At 43.8% G+C, this 26,334-nt stretch overlaps 1 protein-coding gene across 3 annotated transcripts in view; it reads right to left on the bottom strand.

Annotated features, from left to right (window-relative positions):
• Nucleotides 1-9,615: 9,615 nt before the first annotated feature.
• The window catches only part of ZNF704 (zinc finger protein 704), a 225,323-nt gene continuing 208,604 nt past the window's right edge, over nt 9,616-26,334 (bottom strand). For all 3 annotated transcript variants that reach the window (XM_088023126.1, XM_088023127.1, XM_028110726.2), the window contains 5 exons: nt 25,730-25,830; nt 20,949-21,216; nt 18,631-18,735; nt 10,437-10,534; nt 9,616-9,727 (listed from right to left, as the gene is read on the bottom strand). In XM_088023126.1, the coding sequence (XP_087879252.1) occupies nt 9,616-9,727; nt 10,437-10,534; nt 18,631-18,735; nt 20,949-21,216; nt 25,730-25,830 (684 nt within the window). The remainder of the gene's footprint in view (nt 9,728-10,436; nt 10,535-18,630; nt 18,736-20,948; nt 21,217-25,729; nt 25,831-26,334) is intronic.

Below are 26,334 nucleotides of genomic sequence, written 5' to 3'. Positions count from 1 at the left end.
GAGCGACAGGTGCTTAATGGTGAGAGCAGACTGGAGTTTTAAATATAAAGTTAAAACAATTATACCTTGCAGGGGCCACTTTCCTAATAAGGGCCAAGTCAATTTTCATGCCTTATAATTGTGGGCAGAGGTCAGGGCCCAGAGAAATTAAAATGTGAAGCTCTCTTCTTCTGTCCTTCCATGGTGGTCTGATCACACAGTTGGCCTTCCCCACAAATGGGCCTGGTGGGTAGGTGACTTGCGTGAAGGGCTTTGAATCCAGGTGAAAGGATTGGATATCTGCCTTGTCTTTCTTTATCAGCGACTCTGTCTGAGTCTTTTGTGATCAGCGTTGCGCAGGTCGTATGCTTTCTGAATGATCACCCAAAACTGTTCAGAGAGATGGAAATTTTTGTCGGAAAGAAGAGGGTAGCCTCACAAACTGAGCCTCACATACAAGTCACAGTCATATTTCTCCCCTTGGAACTTAATTTAAGAGAAAGAAGTCAGCAGCACAGAAACAAAAGTGTTTAATTTGGAATTTGGGGAAGGGAACATAACTAATAACAGTGTGGCCTCAGTAAGGTTACATAAGCGAACACAAGGTGGTTGCCAAGATGGTGTTCGGGGAGGGGGCAGGGGAGTGTTTGGTTAAGACTAATCACCAGAACCGGGGACGGTTCTCTCTCTCTCTCCCTCTCTCTCTAAGCTCAATTTCTTCTCCAGATTCCTGGTTTTCCTCCTGAGTCAGAGATGTAGAAAGAATTCAGAAGGAAGAAGATGAGCAAGTTTTTTTTTTTTTTTTTTTTTTTTTTAAGAAAATTTTCTTCTTTAATGACAGCTCTCTTGCCCTTTTCAGGAGTTGCTACTTTCTACTCTGGTGAATCTTCTGAATTAAAAATTTAGGGAATTGCTCCTCGTGAGTAAATGTAACAGTTAATTAGGCTCAAGAATTCGTTTTTTAACATTTTCATAGTATAAATAAAGGGGTCCTTTTCTTTGGAAGCTGGCCATTTATAATGATGTGAACGGCGCCCAATATGAAAGAACATTTTTTAGAAACAAGGATGACAGTTTGAGCATTGAAATCACAATCTCTGCCTTCTCTCAGAATCTATAATCATCTTCTTTCGGAACCTCAGCTTCCTGCTTGTGCACGAAGCCCTGCCTCTGCGGGGGCGTTGGTGCTCACCCCTGCAAAACAGCCTTCTTTCACCTGCAGAGGAGGAGCGCGCTCAGCTGTGCCCTCCTCCTGCACTGTATTCTTGACAGATAACAACGCATCATTTGTCAAAAAAGCCTGTTAATGAAGTACGTGCAGGCCAAAATGGCTTAGGCCCCTTCTAACTCCATGACTACACTCCCTGGGAGTGACTTTACCCTAAACTTGCGATGGGAAGCCTGGTAAAGTAAAGGGAGAAGGGCCTCGTGAAACCTGTCCATTATTGGACAACCTTTTATTTTTTATTTTTTTGTTTTTATTTTTTTTGGGACAGCCTTTTAGTCACTCACCCTGACAGAGATCCAGGCGTTGACAATGTCATTTAAGTTGCATTCGTATTTAAACATGACTTCACCATCTCATGAGTGTTTCCAACTTTTCATTGGATTTGATCATTAAAAATTGTAAATTTGAGCTGCTTTTCAATTTTCTGGCATCGATTTCCATTTACATGGAGAACAAATGTTGAATGGTAGCAGCAAAATCATTTTTTTCCCAAGGAGTCAAAACTTTTACTCAGAACATCACGTTAGCTAAGAAACTCCTATAAGTAACCGTTTAGATGGTTGGACCTTAGGGAGTAGGGGCACAGCAGCAGCCTAAAGGGGTGCTGTTGGCCGTGATTAAGTTTGCATGCAACAAGGGGAATGAATGCGTGCTTCGTTTCTGTGCTGAAGGACCTGGGCTGAGAGGGTGGGTTGAGACCCTGGTGGGTCCCTGGGTCTTTTTAGGTTTGGAGTCTAGAAGACTTCAGTCTGCAAGCCCTTCCCCTTCTTCCTTCAGGCAGTGATAGGCCTGACTCCCAGGCTTAACACTATCGTGGTGTGGCCGCGGAGGGGATCCTAAATATTCCTACTCTACACTGGATTCTTAGGAAGGTCAAATGAAATAATGTATCTGAAAGAAACTTACTTTATTATATATGTGAAAGGGTTAGTGATTATCCCAATACCATCAGGACTCTGGTGTAAGATACAGGTCTGAAGTAACTTAGTCCATCCGAGCCAAAGAAGCAACTTCTAATTTTTTCCATGATACATTTATTCCCATTTTGTCTTTGCCCTCAGACAAAGGTGCTAAGGTTTTCTGTGTGGAAAAACTCCATTCTGGGGGTTAGTGGACACTGTAACATACCTACTAGTTCTGAAGCAAGGCTGTTGCTATATTGGAGATGAAACAATGGAGATTTTACCCTGGAATGAAAACTCTCGAGGCAGGATGGAGTGGGAAGCAGTGTGGAGGGACTGGCGAAGGGCTTTGGCACAAGGAAGCAGACTCTCTCAGACTATCTCAGACTCCAGGGGCTCCTGGCTGCCTTCTCTGAAGGCATAAGGCTGCTCTTTGCCAGCCCCTCATCACAGTGGTCACGGTAGGCGAGAACTTAAGTTGGGATGACAGTTCTTTCATGCTTTGGGGCGTGGCCTGGGCATGCCAGAAGGGGGCAGAGGGTGAGCCGGATAGTACTTCAGCATATTTTGATCAGAGGCAAGGCTAACTTAAGGATACTATATTTTAATATTCAAGTTTTACATGAGAATGATTTCTGGGGAGAACTGACCTCTTTCCCTTCTTTGATTTTAGTGGCCCAGATAGTGCCAACGTGTGAGTTTGTGGGTCTGAGGGACGAACCTGACCCAGTGGCCGTGGGATATGAGATGTGATTTCCCCAACAGGTGAGACTGGTGGCCAGAGGCTGCCTCTGCCCATATATAGGTTCTCTTTGGTCTGCACAGTGTTGGCTAAGAATTTGAGTTGTCAACACTTTAATGTCAGGTAACATCTTACTTCCAAGTCAGAAGATCTAGTAGCCCTGGGCCTGATTTCTCCATGGTTCTGATTGTCTAGAGCTGGGTGCCCCATGCAATGGGGGCATGCGCTCTCTGGTTCACAAGGATCTCCACTGTTCCGTAGTGTCCCTGTTTCGCCTGACCTGAATTGTTCATTTACAGATCCTGCCTGGCTTTTCTAAGGCTTCTGCTATAAACCATTAGGAAGCTTCTATTTCAAAAAGAAGCAAGACTCATTTGGTTCAAAACCATACAGCAATAAGCACTTCTTGGGGATTTCATGCTAACAGTAGAGACAGTCAAGGGAATGAAGATAGATTTGCAGACTGTCTCATCTCAGAGACCAGGAGTCGAGGCTGTATGTGGTTTTCCCTATCTCCATGCATTTATAGTCCTCACATGTGCAGATTCTAAAGCCTATTTGAAAGCAAGGTCTGGGTGACCCTCTGACCACTTCATAGGAGTTGCCCAATGGGTATACGGTCATTCTATCCCAGCTTTACTTTTGATGTTATCTGCATACTGCTAATTAGTCTAGCTTTTGAGTTATTGAAATCTTAGAAAGAAAAGATGCTTTCTTTCTTTCTTTCTTTTTTTTAACAGTGAGTGGGCTAGAAAAAAACTGTACAGCATTATGAAATGGTTTTGGCAAAGCTCAAAATTATTTGTGCAGTTAATAAACTCTCCATGGCTCCCTCCCTTGTTTCCTGACTCTTGGGAATACAGTGACTTTCTGATCGCAAACTTGCATGTCTGTTCGTTCTTCTCATGACAAATCAAGCACTTGCTTTGATAAGGAAATTAAAGTTATTGAGTTAGTGCTGAGGAAAAACTTATTTTAAACACCACTGATCTCCTAAAAATTCTATCTTTGGGCTTACATACCATGGTTTGCGAAATTACCACCCTATGATACTTGCTAGTTAAATGCAGGTTTGTGGTAAGTTTGTCTTTGTGACAGAATCTCATTTTACTCTAAAGAATTTCCAAGAATATTTCTCCCATTGCCTGCAAGCATATCTACTAACATTTTTTTCCAATTTAAGATACGTAGGATGATTCTTAAAGTGTCTTTTTCCGTCATACTTTGCAAACACACTGGCAATGATAAAAGGAGTAGCTGTTGCCAGCTTGACTCTCTTATAATACTCTTTCCGTCTGATCTCCATTTCTACCCTTGCTGCAGAGGGTTCATTGAAAAGATATGCATCAAAACACTTGCTTAAAAGAGGCATAGCCCTTTGTTTGGAGAGCAGGAATTGCTTTATAATACTAACACTTCCTGTCTGGTAAATACTGTATTTTAAAAAATAAGCTACAATGTATAAAACCAAGGTCATTTCCCACAAAATGTTCATGTTTTTTGTGATTACAAAACACGGCATCTTGTAAAATATTTCTAGTTCTGTTAACTTGAGAAGTTAAGTACTAATGCTTATTATAAAAGTGTCATGTCCCTTAGAATCGTAGAAGCCTAAAGCGGTATAATTCTTGTCTTATTTGGAAAATTAAGTTATAATTATTATTGTATTTAAGATTACATTTTGACACAACACAATACCATTGTGATTCTCAGACCTACAGGAAAAGTTATAAAACGTGAGATTGTCTTCAAAAAAAAGCAACTATTTACAAAACAGGACCAGAAGTAAAATTCCCATTTTGATTTCCGGTCCCAGGATAGGTACACCTTTTAAAGCATGGATATCATTGGATACGGGCGGTCTTAAGTACATTTTATACTTTCTTGTTCTGTTGGTGTGCATTACTTAGTCATACACTTGGTACCTAAAAGTGCTAATCTCATTTTATTTACTGACTTCGGGTTTGACGAGTTACAATGCAAAAAGACACAACGAAACAGTTCCAGTATGGAGGAATCCCCACAGGTATGAGGAGCAGGGAGAGTGTGTGCGCCGCCGGTAGGGTTATTTTCTGAGAGAAATGAAATTTCCAGTTGACCCGTGTACCCAGCGCCTTCTCCAAAAGGAGTCACATCCTCATCCATATTCATGAACTCTGCTCTGTTTCCACTCATTTGTATGCACAAATCCTTCCCTGTGTTCATACAGGTCAATGCTACAGTTGATGTGGTCGATAGAAAGTCTACAGGGTCATGAGAAAAAGCAGCACCTTGTCCGCACAAGTCCATGGAAGTTTGCTCCTTAACATGCTACTAAAGCAAAACGTGCGTCTTTAACAGCTCTCACCTACGGGATTCTGCGTGCAGTCATCCAACCGGGTGATTAGAAAGAGGAACACCAAGGCTTCGTATTCACAATTACATTCAGAAAAAGCCTTACACGAGTCTGTGAACACCCACCAGGGAGCGTGCCTGTGGTTCAAAGGTCAGCCTCAGACTGCCCGTCAGCTACAAAGAAACAGCTCTTTCTCATAGAGCTTTCCTCCACACCTCAAAAAGTTGGTATTGTCCAGTTCATGTAAATTTGTCTTGAAATAATTATCACGTTCGTTAAAAAAAACAAAAAACAAAAACAAAACCCCCAAACCCCAAAACCCCAAACTGTTCTGACTTGAAAAGACTCTAGAGATAATAAAAGTCTGTCTAAGGATCTTCCAGATCTATCTTTCACATACCCTTTAATTTTCCCTGAGGAAATGAATATTATTTACAGTATTTTGCTACTATTCTCAAGGTATTCTCTCCTGTAGGTACAATCCTTGCCACTTCTCTCTCAACATTCTCAAGTGAATGCTGTTCTTTCGTTTTCCAATGAAGTCTGAAGAAGGAGGAAATGGGTTCAGCCGTCGGCGACTTCAGAACCCAGGGTGGCTTTCAAAAGTGTGGCTTCGTGGGACACTTGAGACAAGCCGACTGAAACTCAAATGATCTTGAAATCTGATAGAGGGCATTTCAGTTTCAGAAATCTCTTCCAACATTCATGTAACTATCTCATGTAAAGATTTTGGAAAGCCGGAGAACTGTAACCCCCACCCTTGTCTATTGCAAGTTTTCATCGGCAACACAGTTACGACTGGACAAGGAATCGGCTGGTGAAGGGCACCCTGGTGCTTGGATCGGCTGACAGGCACTCCGCCGCTGAGCATGCATTGGGTGGAAACCCAGTGCCGTCTTCCTGACACTGGCTTTTCCCAACCAATGAGGAAACCTGCCAGCAAGTGAGGGGGTGGGAAGTACATGCCCCCTAGAGATGTGCTCGCTGGTCCTGTGTCCCTGGGCAGAGCTGCTTCCCCTAAGGGAGCCTCTTCTTGCTTCGGGCAGCCACTCCTGGGGGACAGTCCCCACTGGCCGACCAGCATTAAGGAGATGAGCAGGAGCTAGATGTCCATAGACCTCTTGTATCTCCTCTCTGGTCCCCAACCCACCCACTTGCTACCCAGTGTTTTCTCCAGCTTGTCACACTGCTTCCCATAAATTGGGTGCACATCCTCTGGGAAGGACTAAGGCTTAATACTACAGTCTGATGAACTCTTTGCTTTGTAGCTACCTGAAGAATGCCTGTCCATTACTATGAGATGCCTTTTTTAGACAGAGATGAGAACTGTTTTGTGAAGGAAGGGGCGATCAAGGGAGAGAAAGGTCAAAAGACTATAGCATGCCTTCTTTAGAGATACTTTGGGTCCAGAATCCGTTGTATTGCCATTGCATTTGCACAGACAGGTGTCCTAGGTCCCTGGGATGGACGGAGCTCCAGTTAACCAGCCAGCATGCTGTGGGACCGCCCTTTCCACCCATCCCCTGTCTCTGCTCGCCAAATGAAGACATAAAAAGCATGTGGGACCACAGAGATGGCAGAAAATGAATGTTGGGCTTAATGTGGCACTTCATTTAATTCCAAAATATAACAAAATAGCTCTATGTCTTTTTTTTTTTTTTTAAGTTTAGCTTTTACAATCAGTGCTGTATATTGCAATTCATCACTTTCTGGGTGGCTTGCAAGAAGTTAATCCCTCCCCCCCCCTTTTTTTTTCCCTCCCAAGGCCAGCCAGGTGAATATTGGTGGGTCTCTAGTTACCACATGCCTTGATACAAAGAATGGATGTCTCTGTGTGCAGGAAGCTACTGAGGGTCTGTGCACACCTGGAAGCCAAGAAGGTACACAGAGATTGGGCCGGTTGGCAGAAAGGAGTCCCCATGTGGGTAGGAGACGCAGAAGAGTATGTGTAGAGAAGGCTTTAGAAAGGAGAAGAAATCCCAGGGAAGCTGCCTTCAGCTCTACACTTCTGCTTATACCTGTTCATTAGCTAAAAACCAGGTAAGGACTGAGCTTGACCCCTCCAGGCCAGAGCTCAGAACTAATCATGCACTGCATCTCTGGAGGACAGCCACAAAACCTCAGTCCAGGACTGCTCCACAGCAGAGACCTCTCCCTCCTTGTGTTCCAAAGTTTTAGGGGGTGGGGAGGATGGATTTAGCCCCTCATCATTTTGTTTTTGATGAAGGACTTAATCCCAGGATCACAGGCCAGGGAGCCTCACCGAAGAGAAAAACCTCTGCTCTGGTATTGCATCCCAGCCAACCACCACTTCTGTCCACAGGGAACCTGCTCAAAGGGTTCATCAGCTCTGGACTCACTGTGGCCACTGGGCAGTCCACCCTCAGCTCAGACCTCTTGGGCCAGGCCAGAGCATCATGTCACAGTCGAGGGTGCCTATGCGTAGAGCAACGGGACTCCAGGAAGGAGAAAAGACATGCTGGGATTGAGGATGGAAATACATTTCTATCCTTAAAAAAATGCCCTTTCCTGGCTGACCTTGTAAATACTAAAACACATTATAGCTGGTGCCATAGCTACTAGTGATTGGTAATCATGACATGAAATTAAATGAAGCTCTTTTCCTGCTCTCTTGAAATAAGGGTTGTTGAAATAAAAATGAATGGAGGAAAACAGGATCTTTTCCAAGCAACAATGTTTAAAAAGTCATAAGAAAGCTTAAAAAATAAAACTGCCAAAATAGATGAATGCACAGGTTGTGGATATTACACCGTGGGATCTCCTTCCATTTCCCTCGATTATAAAAGGAAAAGGACGTTTATTATTACTAGATGACGTCTTTCAACTCTTTAAAACAAGTGTATGTACAATCTCTACACATATATTAAACTTTGCTCTGTGCAATTTCATTGAACATTCCTATGGCTGATCGTAGGCTCCCCGTCCTGACACAGTGCATCCTGAAAGGCGCTCTTCCTTCTTTGCATAGGTATAGGAAAAATAACTCATTAGCAGGGCAGTCCGGAGTAGAACAGACAGACGACGAGCCTATACAGAGTGCATGATGACTAGTCCCCTCCCCCTTTCCACTACTAACAAAACAACCAACCAACCAACCAAACACACATACCAGGCTAGAAAGCCTGCCAAGAGCGAACACAGTGGGAGCCCTGGTCCTACGAAATGGAGAGATTCCTATACCAACATGCATTTTCCTTTTGGTGTCCTGTATGTTCCCCTCTGAGCAAATTCTTAACGAACAGTTCCAATATTTTTATAAGAAAAATAAAGTTTGGGACCTCCTATGTACCCATATCATGTTTCTATATTTCACGAACCCCTCTCCCGGACATGCTAAAGCATACAACCTATGAAAGTGCACTCAGAATAGATGTTGGTTTGTTGACCTCACATGTCTCTCTGAACAGATGGGGACGTGGAGGCTGTGCTCCGCTGTCCTGTGGGGATAGTTCGAGTTCTCTACCTTTTCTGAAACTGGTCCGGGGTGGAGTTTTGAGAGAAGGCCCGATGACCCGCTAACCTGGCAAGGACACCGTCAGACAAGCAGTGACCAACAGACCCGGGCCCCTGCCTGCCCTGCGTCCCTGAAAGAAGCATCAAGGCTTACCCGGATGGCCACCCATGCCAGTCTTTGTTGGAGCTGCGGCTGGTAGAGAATGAGCCGCCGTGCCTCCCAGGCAAGGGCTTCTTAGAAAAGCGAAGACGCCTAGGTGTTCCCGGATGTCCTGGACTCAGCTAGGGGCTGAAGTCTGCTGGTGATCTCTTTGCGAGTGGACGCCCTCCGGGGCCCTTTAGGCCAACAGCTCTGTGGTGGTTCCGTGTGGGGCCATTCTTCAAAACACGAGAAACCGACAAACGAGACAGAGAAGAGATCCCCAGAGTGCTGCGCTTCCTAGCAACACGTCATGATGTGCACTGCTCCGAGAAGTCAAATGGAAAACAGGGAAAATACTATTCACAATGAAAGCAGGTATTGTCCTCTGTACAAACGCTACTGAATAACGTGTAGCTTTTTTTTTTAATATGTCAAAAAAATCTCAGAAATGGCATTATTAGGAAAGCTTATCAAAATATGCCTCCTCTCTAGGTAAAACGGGCTTTGTTGGTTCAGTTGCTACGGAAGTCCACAGTTTTCAGACCTAGACATACAGAAAAAAAAAAAAAAGGCTGACTTTTCTTTTCAAGGAAAAAAAAAATAGAGCTGCCCGACGCTGGGTTCTCAGCAAGAGCAGTGACGGTGGTGACCTTATTTATTTATTTATTTATTTATTTATTTTTGCTGTCATTCCACCAAGTTTCCTGGAAGTGCTTTTCCTGGGCTTCAAGTGTGTTTTTGTTCGGAAGAAAAAGCGCTTTTCCAGAGCCTGCAGTGGAAGGCGAGGGCAGCGGGGCTCAGGGGCCCCGGGGGTCAGTCAGTGAACCTCTGGCACGCCTTCTTCCAGCGGCACGCCGTGCACCACAGGTCCCGGTTCTCCATGCCATACACCTTGCGGCACTTCTTGCCCTCTCCCCGGGGCTTCCTGCAAGACAGGCAAGGAGCAGTTATGCAGCGGGACAAAGTCAGGGGGCGTTCTCTGGAGGGCTTGCGATCCCTCGAAAGAGCAAGAAACAGTGTGAAGAAACCTAGTAAGGGTTCTTGCTAGGTTAGGACTTGAACACCTGCTGGATGTTGTCGCGGCCACCATGCTCAGCCGTTACTACTGACTACTACTGTAACTCTCAAGCTTCTACTTGTCCATTTGGGGGCTTGTCCCTCTTCATCAAACTGAATTAAACAAGTAAATACAAAAAATACCAGTAGAGAGCTTTATTCTTTTAAGTTTTAAGTATGTGCTTTCACGTGCTCTCTTGCTTCTCAAATTTCTAGCATTCTGGTTAAGGGACATCTGAGGCGTTTCTCATTGACCTGTATTAAAAACTATATTTTAAAGTTCTCTTAATACAGAGGTTAAGGCCATATGGCTTTAACTAGACCCAGAAATCACCATTACCTATTTTTCAAGAAAACTTACAGCGAACTGTTACCAACTGCCTCCCCCACCCCCACAGCAACTCTTCATTAATAATTGATGGGTGGGGAAAACCATGGCAACGAAAGAAAGGGTGTTTTGTCCATTCCAGGGAAATTTTAAGGAACATCGTATCTCTGGTTTCTCTCTTCCTTGCTGTTCTTCTGTTTTTCAGTTAATTCCCTTGAGATGAGGAGGGTGGCGATTCAAGCAGTCATACCTCAGGCTGACTGTCCCTCTGGGTGGCGAGGACAAGACCGTGTGAGTGTGCTGTCTCTGCTCCCCTGTGCCCACCGGATGATTATGTGTCGGTGACACCTGGCAAGGACATGGAAAACAAAGTTGATGCTGGGACAGTTTCTCCTCACCATGCCTTTATTTAGCCTTTGCCACATGGGCAGTGGTCAACATCGGACACGGAGATGAAATGCTTTCTTCCCAGAGACACATGTTAACACGGATATGGTGATGCTTGTGGCAAAATTTAAACGCCTCCCCAAGCAGAAAAGACTCGGCAACAACGAATACTTTAAAAAATCTTCATGACTTCACGTGTGTATTCCAAGTTGCCCATAGTAACATATTTTCACTTGAATAATATTCCAAACCTTAACGTATAGTCTCACCTATTCTAAGCCTCATGATCTACCTTTTTTAAAAAAGACAAATCCCTAGAGGTTAAGAGAGTTATCTAAAATTATATAGCGAGTCAATGGCAATGACACAATGTGGACGTCGGCCCTCTGTTTGCTTTACGAGATCATTCACAGCCCCTAAATAAATGGCCTCTTGCATAAGACATCCATACAGCAGACGGTGGGGTCCAAATGGGAATAAAGACTAGAAGCAAAGAGTCCAAGCAAGTCAAGAACAAATGTCATCCATGAAACACTTACTGGGCACTCGCTACATGCCAGGTTCATTGACAATGGCTTTAATTGTCACAACTACCCCACGTGGTAAGTACTATTCTTGTTCCTGCTTCATGGACGAGGAAACCAAGGCATGGGGCCAAGGTCATGGAACTTGGCCAAGGTCATGGAACTGGTAATGGCAGGGCCAGCGCTTGTCCTGAGCTCCACCCAATGCCAGAGCTTGTGTCTGGCCCCGTTACACTTCTGCCTCTCAGTCATAGTAACAGGAGGGCCCCTGGCTTTTGATTCCTCTTATACTTCTTACCAGACCCTTTGCCTCATCTGCTCTCCTGATATTAAATATCTTCCCAGCACTTGGGATTCTCAACAGCTACAAAAAACGAGTTTTTATAAGAAAAGATAAATGATATTTCAAGAAAATACACAGCCTTGCCATATATAGAAGAGCAGACATGTAATGAATTTAGACACTTAATTATCTAGAAGCCAACATGGCCACAGAAGTACCATGACCAATGAACAGTCATGGGAATACTCCTAAGGCATACTTATAGAACTGAATTTCTCTAGTACAGGTACTAGCACTTTTTATTTTCTTTCAATTCAAAGGAATATACGTCAGCGTTATCTTCTTAGATGTTAATTCAAAAAATTAAACAGGTAAGTAAAAACCTAACATTTTAAACCATTGTTGCCATGATTCTGAATTATTCTGTACCATCGGTCTTAATTTTTTGCTAAAGCTGGGTAGGAGTGAGGGCCAGAAGAGGTGAGTTAACATACATAATTTTTTAAAAACAAAAGCTTTGGAGTTCAGTGTATGCATTTGACATGGATAGATATGTAAGTCTTTCCAGGAGCAGAATCTCGACCCCCCTTTCCCCCTACAGCTACCCTGCATCCCATCCCTGACCAGGGTGCATTACAGCAAACCAGAGGGAGTGAATGCTTCAGGTGTTCATAGCCACCGTGGTGATCTAGAATGTGCTTATATGAATTGTTTTAAGTGGTCGAGACAATTTTTAAAAATCTAAAAATTATTACAGAATTCATAGAATCCCAAGAATACTGCCTTATTTAGTGAGAGAACTAGGAGAAGTTTAGTTGACATGACAGTGACCCAACGTCCATCAGCTGGTTGATAATGTGGAAGATTTTCTAAATTGTGCAAAAGTGCCATGCCCCTTTCACATGAGGTGATATGAGATGACAGGGTGCTCTTCATCCAACGGATATTTATGAAGTTCTTACTATGCACCAGGCACCCTTCTAGAATGTGGGTGCCTAGTGGTGAACAATGCTAAGTCTCTGCCCTCATGGAGCATACATTCTAGTGGGGACACAGACAATACATACAAACAAGTTAAGATCATTTTAGTGATAAGTGCTTGAAGAAAATGAAATAGGTCAATAGGCAAAGCCTCATGAAGGGAGAGGACATTTACTTATTTAGGGCGGTGAGAAAAGTCCCCCTGAGAGGTTGCCTTTTATCTTTAGGGCACTCTGAAGAAAGGGGCAGCAATGACAGAGGCCTCCTAGGTGCAGAGAGCCCAAGGGGCCAGAAGACACTGTGTGGAGGCTGGAGGTAGGAAGACAGGAGGTGGTAGATTCAGGAAAGACCTCCTGGCTGTGATTGAGGAATTTGAATTGAATGTTGCTCTAAGTGCTAGGGAAGCCATTGGAGAATTTTAAGAAAGCGAGACATCTGATTAATGCTTTAAAAAGATCCCTTTGGCTCCTTCGAGATGAATTGGAGACAGCCTGGAGAGGAGCCCTGCAGTCTAGTTAAGAGGCTTTTGCACTATCTGGGGGGAAATACGTACTGGTGATTTAGACTAGGGTGTGACAGCGGTGGTAAGAAGGGGCTGGATTCATGGCAGAATCAGGCAGAGTCTGGGACACGCTGAAGGATGGGAAAAAATGAAGACAAATCTTTCGAAGAATCAGGGATGAATCAAGGGGAGTCAAGGGTGAATCCCAGCTTCTGGCCCAAGAAGCTGGAGGGATGGTGGTGCCACTTACTGAAATGGGAAAACTGGTGATGTGGTTGGTTTGAGGAAGGAGCGAGGACCAGGCTTTTGAAAATTCCAAAGACTATGGAGGAGGAGGAATAACCCCTGATTACAGTCTTTACTCCTGCTAATGGCTTTCTTAACTCGGGAGTTCAGGGCCTGCGTGTATAGTCCTGTCCAGCAGCAGCCCCTCCCGATCCACCCCAGACCTGGGTTTTATGGGGTGCAATGCAGCGGAAGCCAGAACCCGCATCACACGTTGGCTGTGGCTCAGTTCTGTGTGATGACCAACTAACTTGTGAGCTTTCCTTGAGACTTTTTATAGCAAGATAATCATGGCTGAAAGCTTTTTATTTTAGCGGGGGCTGAGGGTGGGGAAGGGAAGGCAGTAGCTGGCATAGGAACGGACATTTATTTAGTGCTCACAAATGTGAGAGGCAGGCTACTAGTCTAGGTATCATTTTTTAATCCTCACAAAACCCCTGCCAGTGAAGTGCTGTTATCTGCATTTTGTAGATAAGATCATTTCGACGTGGAGCCAGGAGGTGGCCTGCAGAGCATCCCAGAGTTCTAAGTATCAGTAGTAGTAATTTAGCGAGGGCTTGTTAAACGAAGTGCCTTGGAATGCTGTCTGCTTTCATCTTCACCGCGACCCTAGGATAAGTAGATTGCCATCATGTCCACCTCCTTGATAAGGGAGGGGAGAAGTTCAGTCTGTTGCGACACAGTAAATGGTGGGGCCGGTACTTGAACACAGGCCGTCTCGTACCAGCTGACCTTGGCACTAGTTCTGAATGACGTCAAGGCACTACTCTTTCCATCCCTCCACCCTGCCATGGAGCTGAGGGAAATACGGTGTGCCCTAAAATAAAGCCCTGTACAGCATGATGTTGGCCATCTCTCCCAGTGGTCTCCACATTTCAATCTTCATTTTTTAAAAAATCATTATTAGTTTTATATCTTAACTGTTTCTAAATTCCATTTTGGGGCATTTTCTATTAAGTATATAGTAGACTCAGAGAGTACTATATGGTATTTTTTCTAAATAAAAATAAATAAATATTTTTAGAAGTATAATCTCCATTTAATTTTTTTCCAGAGAACCGTTTTTCTTCAGTCCTTAAGGACTCGGGTCCTGACATGGGCTTTGGTGGAGGTTGTGGGGCAGCACCCGCGGGTCTTAATCGGGGTGGGGGTGTTGGGTCCTCCCAGGCTTCATGAGAGCGATTCCTGGCTACCTTGCTGTGAAAGGCACAGCTCACACAGTAATGGAGTTTCACACACAGCTTGGGGAGCACACAAGCACAAGCACACAATGAGCATACGCCTCTCATTTTTCTGCTGATTAGGTGTGACCTCAGAAGAGTTTCAAGAACTTTAGTCTGCAAAAATCATGGTTAATTTCTCCCCCATGTTGGGTAGATATGGGTTATATCAGTCAGTCCCAAATAGGGAGAATACACTTCTGACCACTGTATTACAGCGATGAGACACATCACAGGCAGCAAGACTAGTGAATGCTCCATGTGAGCCAGGCACTGTGCTCAACAATACGACTCCATGCGGGCGGGGGGGTGCCTGGGTGGCTCAGTTGGTTAAGCGTCTGCCTTCTGCTTAGGTCATGATCCCAGGGTCCCGGGATGGAGTCCCATATCGGGTTCTCTGCTCAGTGGGGAGCCTGCTTCTCCCTCTTCCTCTGCGGGCCGCTCAGCCTACTTGTGCTCTCTGTCAAACAAATAAAATCTTAAAAAAAAAAAATACAACTCCATGGCGTGGTTTAAATTTGAGGGCATTGCTTAAGAGAAGTCATGTGACTAGATAGAGGTTTGTAAATGCCAGAGTCAGGATTTGCATCTGAGCCTCACACCAGAGCAGTCTGAAGAATGTTGTGTCCCTCTGTAAATATGTTGGGGAGATTTCTTTTCTTTGTGATTTTCTCTCTCTCAAATGGAAAAGCCAGCGTTCCTTGTCTTGGTTGTAATCTTATATTATTCTGAATCTTTCCTTGAGGTGTTAAAAAAACCCAAACAAACAAACCCAGCTAAACGTCTGATAATTAAGCACCGCTATTTTAGGTTTGGAGATCCTCCTCCAGCCTGAAGCCCTTCTGGAATGGCCCTTGGATCGCAGTTTGATTTGCTCTTGGTTCCGTGGGCTTGTTATAGACTGCATGTTTGTGTTCCCCCCACAATTCATATATTGAAGGTCTCATCCTTAGTGTGGTTATATTTGGATATGGAGTCTTTAAGGAAGTAAATAAGGATAAATGAAGTCAAAAGGCTGGGACCCTGATCCAACAGGATTAGTGTCCTTATAAGAAGAGATACTCAGGGCTCTCTCTCCACCTGCCTTGCGCCCCCTCTCCTGCCTCCAGCAACAGAAAAGGCCATATAAGGACACAGTGAGCAGGTGACCCTCTACAAGCCACGGAGAGAGCTCTCACTAGGAGCTGAATTAGCCAGCACCATGGCCTGGGACTTCTAGCCTCCTGAACTGTGAGAAAATACATTTTGGTTGTTTAAAGCGATCCAGTCTATGGTATTCTGTTATGGCAGTATGGGCAGATTCATACGGGGTCAAGGACTCTCAGCTTTCTGTCAGAAAAGACAGAAAAGAATGTAGATAATTAGAAGAAAAGGCGCGGTTGTTCGGGAAAAACAGCTCAAAGAATGCTGTAATTAATGAGGGTCTTCTCCCTGCCCTTATGTCTATGGCCTTCGGCTAGAAAAGACTGTACCTCCAGTTACATTTGCAGCTAGGCAGAACAGACTTCTCCACTCCACACCTCCGGGAAGATGTCTTACCCAGGGAACTTATTAAAGCCTGATGTTCAGGAAATCTTGTGTAGGCAAATGAATAAATAAAATCCTGCAAACTTTGGGATTTCTCAGAAGGAGAGTATTTCCCTTCTCTAGGAAGCATATAATGCTTCCTTGGATACCTCAATACCAGGTATCCAAGATGTGGGGCCGGGGGGGGGGGGAAGCAAACCTTAAATGGGGTTGACAACCTCCGGATATTTGTTTTGGAGTACAAAGAAAAACATGTTCTTTAAAGAGCATTTTATAAAATGGGAACTGCTTTGTTCTTCCGTTTGGATATAGCTGAGGCCATCACTGATACTAATTCATTATAATTTAAAATGTTTAGAGCTACTGCCCGAAAACCCTATTATACTAGTTTAGAAGGTAGGAATTCATATGCTCTTAGATTCCACCTGGCTCCCTGTCTCCTAGGGGCTGGGACAGCATTTCTGGAGAATTCGAGAACAGTTGCTAGCCCCCAGTCAGTGGACGAGCACCAGTCCTGTGCTTCTGTGGGGTGGTGTTGTAAGATCCAGCCCCCACTAGAAGGAGGCAAACAGTAAGCACCCACGTTTTTTTAAGCCTTGCTAGACAGTATATAACATAAAGAACATTTTTAATAGTGAGCCCTCTCTCTAGGGTAAAACAAAGCCTGGGAAAATAGTATCCCCTCCCCTTCTCTTTCGTTTGAAATAGGAATGGCTGCTAAAACAGTCTAAAGTGTTGGCTGAAACATGACACAACCAGATAGATGAGAATTTTGTGGTGAAAGAAGACATTAGAAGTGAAAGCAGGATTTCAATGGGATACCTAGTTAACACAGCTATTCTGTACTCTTTCTGCCGAAGCTCTGGTCTAGACTGTCCCAGGTAAGCAATGAAATTAGGGACGTGGAACAATCTAGGGCATTGAGATGAGGGTAGAGATACAGTGTCCACAGCAGAGAAGAGTGTTAAAATCTTGCTACTGGGAAACCAACAATAGAAGGTATCCTGGCTGGTATCTTACTGGGTAAAATATTTAGGAACTTTAGAGGACATGTAGCTAGTCATACACCACACAGTGATTTCTCTGCACTTTAGAAGGAGATGATTTAATTAATAAAGCAAAGGGAAAGAAATTCCATTTTGGTTGGTCACAGAGGTAATCTGAAAAAAAGTCTGAACTGGGCTGTTCCAGCCACATGCTGCATGTGTTTGTACCCCAGGCCAGCCATATCATGTATGCTCTCGAACATTTTCAAATCAAAGACAGGAATCAACAGGATTCAGAATAGTGGGTCTCTATAATTCTGTAATTGTAACTGCCTTTCTAGGTTAGGGGGCTTGTCTCAAATGTGATATTGAGAGCCACTCGGGTCTTTTCAGGTCCACCAAAATAAATAAATAAATGAAAGTCCCCCAAGCTGAAGATAGCATATGTAGAATAAAAGATACTTTATGTAAAGAAATAAAATCTTATTAAAAAAAAAGTCCCCCAGAGGACTGATGGTTAACCTCTGACACCCTCCTCAGCTGATCGTTGTTCTTGCCAGAGAGCAAAACTGTTACCTACGTGCTCTCTTCTAATGTCTACTAACAAGATCCCTCCTTGCGTTCTTGCTCTTTCAGAGTAGCCAGCCGTTACTACTATTTGATGAAGGAAGTGACTTTCAAAATTACTCCAGATCCTCGATTATTATTTAAAAATCAAATTCCAGCAGTATTTTCTGGAAGCTACAAATTCCCAAGTTGCTGCCAGCAGGATGCTTTTTAGTGCTGGCTATTCTCCTAGGGAATTTAATAAATATTCATCGACTGGGCACAGCATAATTGATTGAGCCGCTTTCATTTTTATCAGCACTGTAGGAGGCCTTAGTATTTTCTGGAAACCTCTGGAAGTTGCCAGTGGTTGACAGTAAGACGCTTTTGTGAGGCCTTGGGGAGAGGGGTGGAGAGGAGAAAATAAGGTTAATGTCTGTTATCATAAGCCACTTTGTGAAACTTATCAGGAGTTATAAACCACTGTGGGCATCAACAGTGTGTAGGTCTGTGGATATTCTGTGATAAGCTACAAAAGACCCAATATATTTGTAAACGAATGGTTAGGAATCAAGTTAATTCATGGCGATTTATCAGACAGCAGTCATTTACTATGTCAAATCAATTCTTATATACCATTTAAACCTGATTGCATAGTTCAATACTCTTATTTTCGGGAGTACCTATCAGCATGGATTACTCAAGCTTTGGAAGAAAAAAAAAGCATTTCAATTTAGGGTTTTTTTTTTTTTTTTGAACCTTTCAAAATGACATACCCAGAAATAATTTCAAAGTCATAAATTTTATAAAGTTATTCATAATGATAAATACCATTTATGTACAGGGTCTTTTTCTTTTTGTTCAGCATCTGAGTTCAGCTATTAATTCTATCAAGCCTTTTGGAAACATACAAATACACCACCGACACAAAAAATTTCAACACATTTCTAACAAGTCATTTATCAGCAGTTGCAACTCTCCTAGTTTTCTCAAATGCCTGTCGTAACACCTTTTTCCACAGACAAGCTGAGCTAGGCTGGATCGTGAAATATGTGCTGGGGAGTTTACAAGTGTCATTTAAGGAATAGAGTACTTCCGGCATTTTTTTTGAGTTTTGTCTTTTTCTTGCATGTTTTTATAATTTGTTCTCTAAATTTATGTGCAGCGTTGACCAGATTTCTGGCTATTTGTTTTTCTACTTACTGGAATGCCTGTGAAGGTAACCGGAGGAGACTGCCAAGAAATGCTGAAGCTGCTACCGTTGGGGGTGAACTTGGCCGATCCTGGAATGGTCACGGGGGGCGTGGCCTGTTCCACAGAAAACAGAGGACATTGTTATGAAACAACATTTCTCCTCGCAGTCCTATGCTGTCATTGCCTAAGTAGGGCCCTGAAAGTGGTTTCAGCTGGATTAATAATTTAGACGAATTATCCAACAGGAGGAGATTAAACATAGTCCAAGAGAATAGCTAGAAATAAACTTTTTATGTATCTCAGCAAGCTATCTAAGGAATAAAAGCAGGAGGTTTTTGATGGTTTCTGAAAAGAAATTTATTATATATACACATACCTATTTTAGGACATATTTATGTGTAAAACACAATGCTTCACTGTCAAACTGGGAAAGAAACAATCTTATACAGGGATGCCAGGGGGTAAATTGGTACAACATTTGGGGATGGCAGGTTGGCGATATATATCAAAATTCTTAGTATTTCGTATATTAGCTATGCCACTTCTAGAATTCATTCTAAGGAAATGGGTACAGGATGTTCATTGCAGAACTATGCATTAGGTACAAAAAACCGGAAATGCAAATGTCCAATAATAGGGAAGTGGGTAAATAAATCATGATCTGTCCACAGAGTCTGATGTTGTTGAAGAATGCTGGTTGGTATGGGAAAATGTTCATGATATATTAAGTGGCAAAAACAAAGCACAAGAAAAACAGCATTACAATGAATTCCCTTTTTTAAAACAAATAAGTAAACATACATAGAACAAAGTCTTGAAGGACATACAAAAAATATTAACCAAGGGGCTTTTTTGCTGTTGGGATTAGGGGATGAATTTTCTTCATTTCCTTGTGTTTTTAGCATTTTTGATGCTGAATATTTATAATGTCTATAAATAGAACAATCCCAATATTATGAATACATGGTTTGGGAAGGACCTTTTAGATCACCTACTGCATGTTTCAACTCTTATACAGGTGAGCAACATAGTTGGAATGGATTCATGCCCATGATTTTGAACCAGTGTTTCTACATGCAACACTGATGAACAAGAACGAAGAAATTATTCTTTTTGACCAACATAACAAGAGTCAGGAATGAAATTTATTGCTTCAGCTAATTTAATTATTAGCTCTATTCCATGGCTCTTGAGCGTAAGTCTACTAAATCAGTGGCTGGATGTTTCTTCTACAGGTTTCTACATCTAATTATAGATGTAGCTGCTAGTGATGGTGGTTTTATAACTGGCATCGCTGGGAAATATTTTGGCAATACATAGCAAGAACCATAAGCTGTTCATGTTATATCCTCTGACTCAATAATTACTCTTCTGGGAATTCAAAGAGGGAAAAAAAAAGCTACTGGCACAGAGGTGTTCATAGTAGAGTTATTAAAGATAGTGGAAAAAAACTGGAGCGACTAAAGAGTAGATACCCAGCAATAAGAGAATGATTGAAACACTTCAGTGCTTCAATGTCACCGAAAACTATTCAGTTATATGAAAATGTTTATAAAACCAGGGTGGGAGAACACAGTTACAAGTATGGACAGAAGATTTTTTTTTTTAAAGTTGCACAAAGTAGTTGAGAATTATGGAAAAAAATGTTCTCTTAAAATTTGAATGTTTTGAAATGTCATTAAAACAAATCAATGTTTAAAAGAGTTAATAATTGTTGGGGGGACAAAGGAGCTTTAGCCAAGTCCTATTTGCAGGCTTTGTGTGTAAGGTCTTATCAGACTTTCCAGTGAAGCAGATCTGGTTCTGCCCAGCAGGTCTGGGGCAGTCCCAAGAATTTACATTTCTAACAAGTTCCCAGGTGATGCTGACGCTGTTGATTTGGGGAACACTGATAATCGTCTCTCTGATCTGTGAGGATTAGTTACCGATTCAGAAGGCAGGGCATGAAGTCCCAGATTTGGAGCACAGGGTGATTATGTCATTGTGCCAAAGCTTTACAGTGCTCACCTTTTCATGTGTTTTATTTTTTATTTAACAGATGCTTATATCGTGTGCCGGGCACCCTTCTGAGTTCTTTATGATATGAAGGATTTTAATCCTATGACAACCTCTAAGGGATTGGATCTTCAGTCAATATCGCGGAATCCAAGAGCCCACAAGTGTGAGCTCTGGGCTTTAAAAGGAGAAAAAGAAAAAAATGAACTCAGCTATTGGGCTACTTGTGTGATGCTGTTTTTCCACTGGGTTACCCTCTCCTCGCACGGCAGAATGCGACTGCTTTTGGTCTGGGGTCAAAGTGACTACTCTCACGGTCCTTCGCCAGTCACCTGGTAAGCATGGTCGGTGTGCACGAGGTAGAGGGTGGTGGGAGCTGAGCGGCTCAAGGGTGTCATCAGTTTAGTCTCAGTTTTGGCACAAGGAGTCTCTGTTCGGCTTGAATCTGGGATGGGGAAAGTGGGAGGCGAAGCCAGGGACTGAGACGGTGACACCGGGGCCAGGCTGCTCAGTCCGTCTGCCACTGAGTCTGTGTTGAGCTTGATCTCAGTGTAGTAAAAGTCCTCTTCTCCATCACTGTAGTCGGAGTCCCCAACACGCCTAGGGCAAAAGAGGGCAAAAGAGGGCAAAACGATTACGGGAACCCAGTCTGCTTTCTTGCCTTGAAATCTTGCACTTGCTCTTCCCTCTGTCTGGAATGCTTTTCCTTCTTCTTGTCTGTCTGGCAAACTCTGACTTACCCTGCAACACTCAACTGTCCACTTCCAGGGAAGCCTTCCTTGACCTCTTAAAAGCAATTTATCCAATCAGTCAATTATTCAACAACAATTTATTGAGAATCTATGATGTCCAGGCACTTTTCTAGGGTCTCCTGATATCATGGTGCACAAAGCACAGACTATGTATGATCTGATGGAACTTACATTCTAGTGGGGGAGGCAGACAAGGAACCCATAAAGAGAAGTATATTTAATATATCAGGTGGTGATAAATCCCAGAGAGAAAAATTAAGCAGATTTATTTATTTATTTTTTTAAAGATTTTATTTATTTATTTGAGAGAGAGAATGAGATAGAGAGAGCATGAGAGGGAAGAGGGTCAGAGGGAGAAGCAGACTCCCTGCTGAGCAGGGAGCCCGATGCGGGACTCGATCCCGGGACTCCAGGATCATGACCTGAGCCGAAGGCAGTTGCTTAACCAACTGAGCCACCCAGGCGCCCAATTAAGCAGACTTAGTGTCCTTTAGCAGGGTAGTTGATGAAGGGAAGGCATTTATTTTAAAGAGAGTGTTCAGAGGAAGTCTCTCTGAAGAGGTGACGTGTGAGCAGGGGCCTGAGCGACGTGAGGGAAAAACCCGCAGCAGGATGCGCGGGAAGATCATGCGGTGAAGAGCAGCACGCGGCTCTGGGGTGGGCAGTATCGGTGTTTTCCACCAAGGGCAGAGAGGCCTGTGGCTGATGCTCAGGGGACCAGGAGTGAAACAGACAGAGGCAAGGTGGCACAGGGCTTTGTAGTCCAAGGAATAGCCCTGCACGTTATTCCCAGTGTGATGGAAGCCGGGGGGCTTATGCGGCATCTAAGGTACTTTTTAGAAGGAGCACTCTGGCTAGTGTCTGGAGAACAGAGGACAGAGGGCAGGAGCGAGAGCGGGAGGCCTGCAAGAAGGCTGTTGCCATTGATCATCCAGATGAGTGTTGGCAGTGTCTGGGCAAGAGGGGCTGGCGATGAAAGTGACCAGAAGTCAAATTTGGGATGCATTTTGAAGGTTAGAAGTCACGACGTTACTCCTCACTGCTAGATCCTCTATGCTCCCTTTGAAGTGTATTCATTCTATTTAATTCATTTTACTTAATTATTTGGCACATTTTTGTAATTTTTTTTAAATCCTCGTCACCTCCCTAAGACTGTGATTCTCTAGGACTATGTCTTGTTTGTTCTGTGTCACCCCACACCTATGGATGTATCCAGCACACAGTAGGTGCCTATTAAATGTTGAATGGATGAAGCTGAGGTCCTTGTAGCATGGTGATTATCAGCATTAATCCCAGAGTCAGATTTCCCGGGTTCAAATCCTGACACCCTCCAGCTGTGTGTGAGATTGAGGCAGCCTCCATGGCCCAGTGCTTCGGGCTCATCACTGATGAAACGGGGATAATCATAGTGCCTGCTTTTTGTGAAGATTAAGCAAATAAACATACAGGGTGTAGAAGTGTGCTTCACACATTGTAAGCACCGTTTATTGAAATTAAACTAAAGTTGAAGTTAGAAGGCCTCAATTTTTACTATCACCCAGAGAAATATCTTCTTGGTGTTTTCAATGGTCTCCCTGAGACATGGGCAATTGTACTTTTCCACAGAAAGTTTTGAGTAAAATAAAATAATTGTCCATCACCTTATCTTTTTAAATTTTTTTTTTACTTTAGTCAGATGACTTTTTCTTAATTCTGTTTTATTTTTTTCCTAAGATTTTATTTATTTATTTGAGGGGGAGAGAGAGGGAGCATAAGCTGGGAGGGAGGGGCAGAGGTGGAGGGAGAATCAGACTTCCCACTGAGCAGGGAGCCCAAGGTGGGGGGAGCGGCTGGATCCCAGGACCCTGAGATCATGACCTGAGCCGAAGGCAGACGCTTAACCGACTGAACCACCCAAGCGCCCCTGTCCATCACCTTAGAAAAGATTTATTCAATTTGTTAATTTCTAGAGAAGTGGCACATGTCTAGCAACCTGGTTTTATAGGATGGCCTCTGTACATCTCCCTCCCATGAGGTATCCCCAAATTTCATGAACATATCCAGCAGTAGTAGATCACTCACTTGGAATAAACTGACCCCCCCACCCCCCCACTTCCAAGTCCTATATAGAACCTAAAATAAAAATCTCCCCTTCTACTCAGCCTTTCTGTCTGGTCATATCTGCGGCTTCTCCCAACCTTGTCCCATTTCCCTGAGCTCTCAGGCCGAGGCGTCTGGGGAGGTGTCTCTGGACTGTACCAGGTCTGGCAGGGCTTGGCTTTCTGACAAGCATACCATTAAAGACCCCAGAGAGTGGGCCCAAGAATGTGCGCCTATTCTATTCCTGTCCCCACTTCCTTTCCAGTAAAGGGCAGGCCGAGTTGTTACTGGCTGCTGAGGGCCACTAATAGACACACAGGCCTCGGGGAAACTGTGTGTCCCACACAGGGATAAATCAGGATCAGCCCCTGCTGTACAAGAGTGGAGTGAGATTTAAGAGAAAAACAGTGTAATTTTTATACTCTTGGTGCGCACTGCAGCTATATCAGATGTGATATATATTATATATTCTGGCTTTGGTATGCTCCCCTTCTCTCCCCACCAGCCAACATTCATTAAAATGTTCCATCGTCCTACATCACATAATTGAGCTCATGGATTAAAGCAAAGGTGATTTCCCTCCCCCAGTCCGTGAGAGAGCTCAGGCCTCAGGCTTCATATACACACAGACTGGCCTTGGAGTTCTGCTGACCCACGCCCATCCCTGGGCAGTGGCCGGCAGGGTTGTGAATCCTAATTCACCAATTTTAAGAGCACAATGTAAAAAGGGAATCCTAGGGAAGCAAATAGTAGTGGCTGCATTTTGAATTTTACCCACCATGAGAGCAGCCCGGGAGCTCAAAGAAAAATCGTGAGATGCCACTTATGGTCTATAAATACATATGTGCGGCATGCGCTTCTTCGAGGTACTGAATAGGGTTCAGTTTTCTGGGCAGATGGACTTGAAAACAAATACCCTAGCTCCTGGTTATAGCTTCGGGAAGTTTTTTTTCTAAACCTTTAAATAACTCTAAGCTATTTGCATTATGAGTTGTCCTGACAATGAGGTTTGAGGGGAGACACTGCAGGATTTCCTTCCCTGGAGCCTTCAGAAACAGGAATGAGGGTATTCTGCCCTGCAGTGTTTGGGTGTGTGTTTCTTGGAGGGTGAAGGTAGACAGCCCCCCTGGTGAGGTGAGCAGAAGCCCAGCCTTGCGGCACCATGCCCCCAGAGCTCCGTAACCTTCCGTGTGCTATACTCTGGAAGGGTCTGGCTGTGTCCCCAAACCTCGGCACTACAGGTAAGCGCGCTAGATCCCTGCTTCTCTCCACAGTCCTTGAAGGAGCCCACCTGCACAGATCAGCAGAATTACCTTATAACCCGTTTTTATTTTCTTTTTATACAACTTTTGTATGGATGATGCATTTCCTAAATTTGTCCCTTGCTGGGCAGCGTGACTGTAGTGTTTATTTCTCGATACTCATCTTGTTGAAAGGACTCCTTTGTCTAAGCATTTGGGGACTTGGTCATGCATTTGGATTTGCCTTATACACACTGATTATGATGTACAGCCTCCCAAGGTCCTTCTCTGTCTGACGTCCCTGGGCAGGAAAGACCCAGAGACTAAAGGACAAGACTGCTGAACCTCCACCGCCCCTCTGGTAGGACCCCTAGTCACTGCTGCTGGAAACTCTGTGTTCTCTTTCCTTAGAAAGGTTTTTATACAACACAAGGAAAAGCATAGAGCATATAGGTAAAGGGCTTATTTGAGAAACAGAAAATGATGGAGCCAAGTCACCAGCTATCATAAGAGTAGAAACCACAGCACTGATGGACACAGTGGTTCTTAAGCCCTTTTGAGGCTATATATATGCTTTTGAGGCTCAAAGTCACAAATACTCCCTATTGGGAAAAAAATGCACATTTAATTTGACAGAAAATTTCAGGGGGTCCAAGGAACCCACCCTACCCTAGTGTTCTATATTTTTTAAATACATTCTCACATACATTTTATTTTTGACCCTTACACATGACCCTGCTGGGCTGATATTACTATTAGCCTCATTTTCAGAGGGTACTGAGGCTCAGAGCAGTAGATTGCCTAAGGTCACTTAGTAAGCAAATTGGGGAGGTTTTGCAAGGTTAAATCCACATTCTTTCCACTGTGCCATATTGGCCCGTGTGATCTGAGTGGCCATCTCCACAGGGATTACGAAGACCAAGCAAGCCCAGTCTCCATTCCTGTGTTCAGACTTAGTGTGGTGTGTAATTTCTGAGTGCAGGTGGCCCGAAGTTGAGCTCCTGGAGGCCACACTAAGCCCTGAAGGGAGGGTTGCCTTACCCAAGATGGATGGTCCGTATGTGTTTCTGGATTCCCGCCGCAGTGCTCAGCACCTTCCCGCAGTTCTTCCACAGGCATTTGAACATCACCTTCATAGAATTCTGTAAACAGGAGAAAGTTATATTAAAATGAAAACTAACCCATCCATATTTTCTGTCATCCCAACATATTTTCTCCACCTTCTTTAGAAAAGAAACAACTTGGGCGCCTGGGTGGCTCAGTCGGTTAAGCGTCTGTCTTTGGCTCAGGTCATGATCCCAGGGTCCTCGGATCGAGTCGTGCATTGGGCTCCTTGCTCAGCGGGGAGCCTGCTTTTCCCTCTTCCCCTCCCTTCCACTTGTGCTCTATCTCCCTCAAATAACTAACTAACTAAATAAATCTTAAAAAAAGAGAAAAGTAACAATTTGGGGTGCCTGGGCGACTCAGTCAGTTAAGCGTCTGACTTGATTTTGGCCAAGGTCATGATCTCATGGTCGTGGGATCGAGCCCCGTGTTGGACTGGGTCCTCACTGGGGACTCTGCTTCAGATTCTCTTCCATTCCTTCTCCCTCTGCCCCTCCACCTTGCACTCTCTCTCTCTCTTTTCCTCCAAAATAAATAAATAA

Source organism: Eumetopias jubatus, unplaced genomic scaffold, assembly GCF_037043125.1.
Source record: "Eumetopias jubatus isolate StellerSeaLion01/CBP00866 unplaced genomic scaffold, mEumJub1_p1.0 scaffold_4, whole genome shotgun sequence".
Classification (NCBI taxonomy): Eukaryota; Metazoa; Chordata; class Mammalia; order Carnivora; family Otariidae; genus Eumetopias; species Eumetopias jubatus.
Note: the sequence above shows the minus strand (reverse complement) of the source record. Positions and strands in the feature narration are given on the sequence as shown.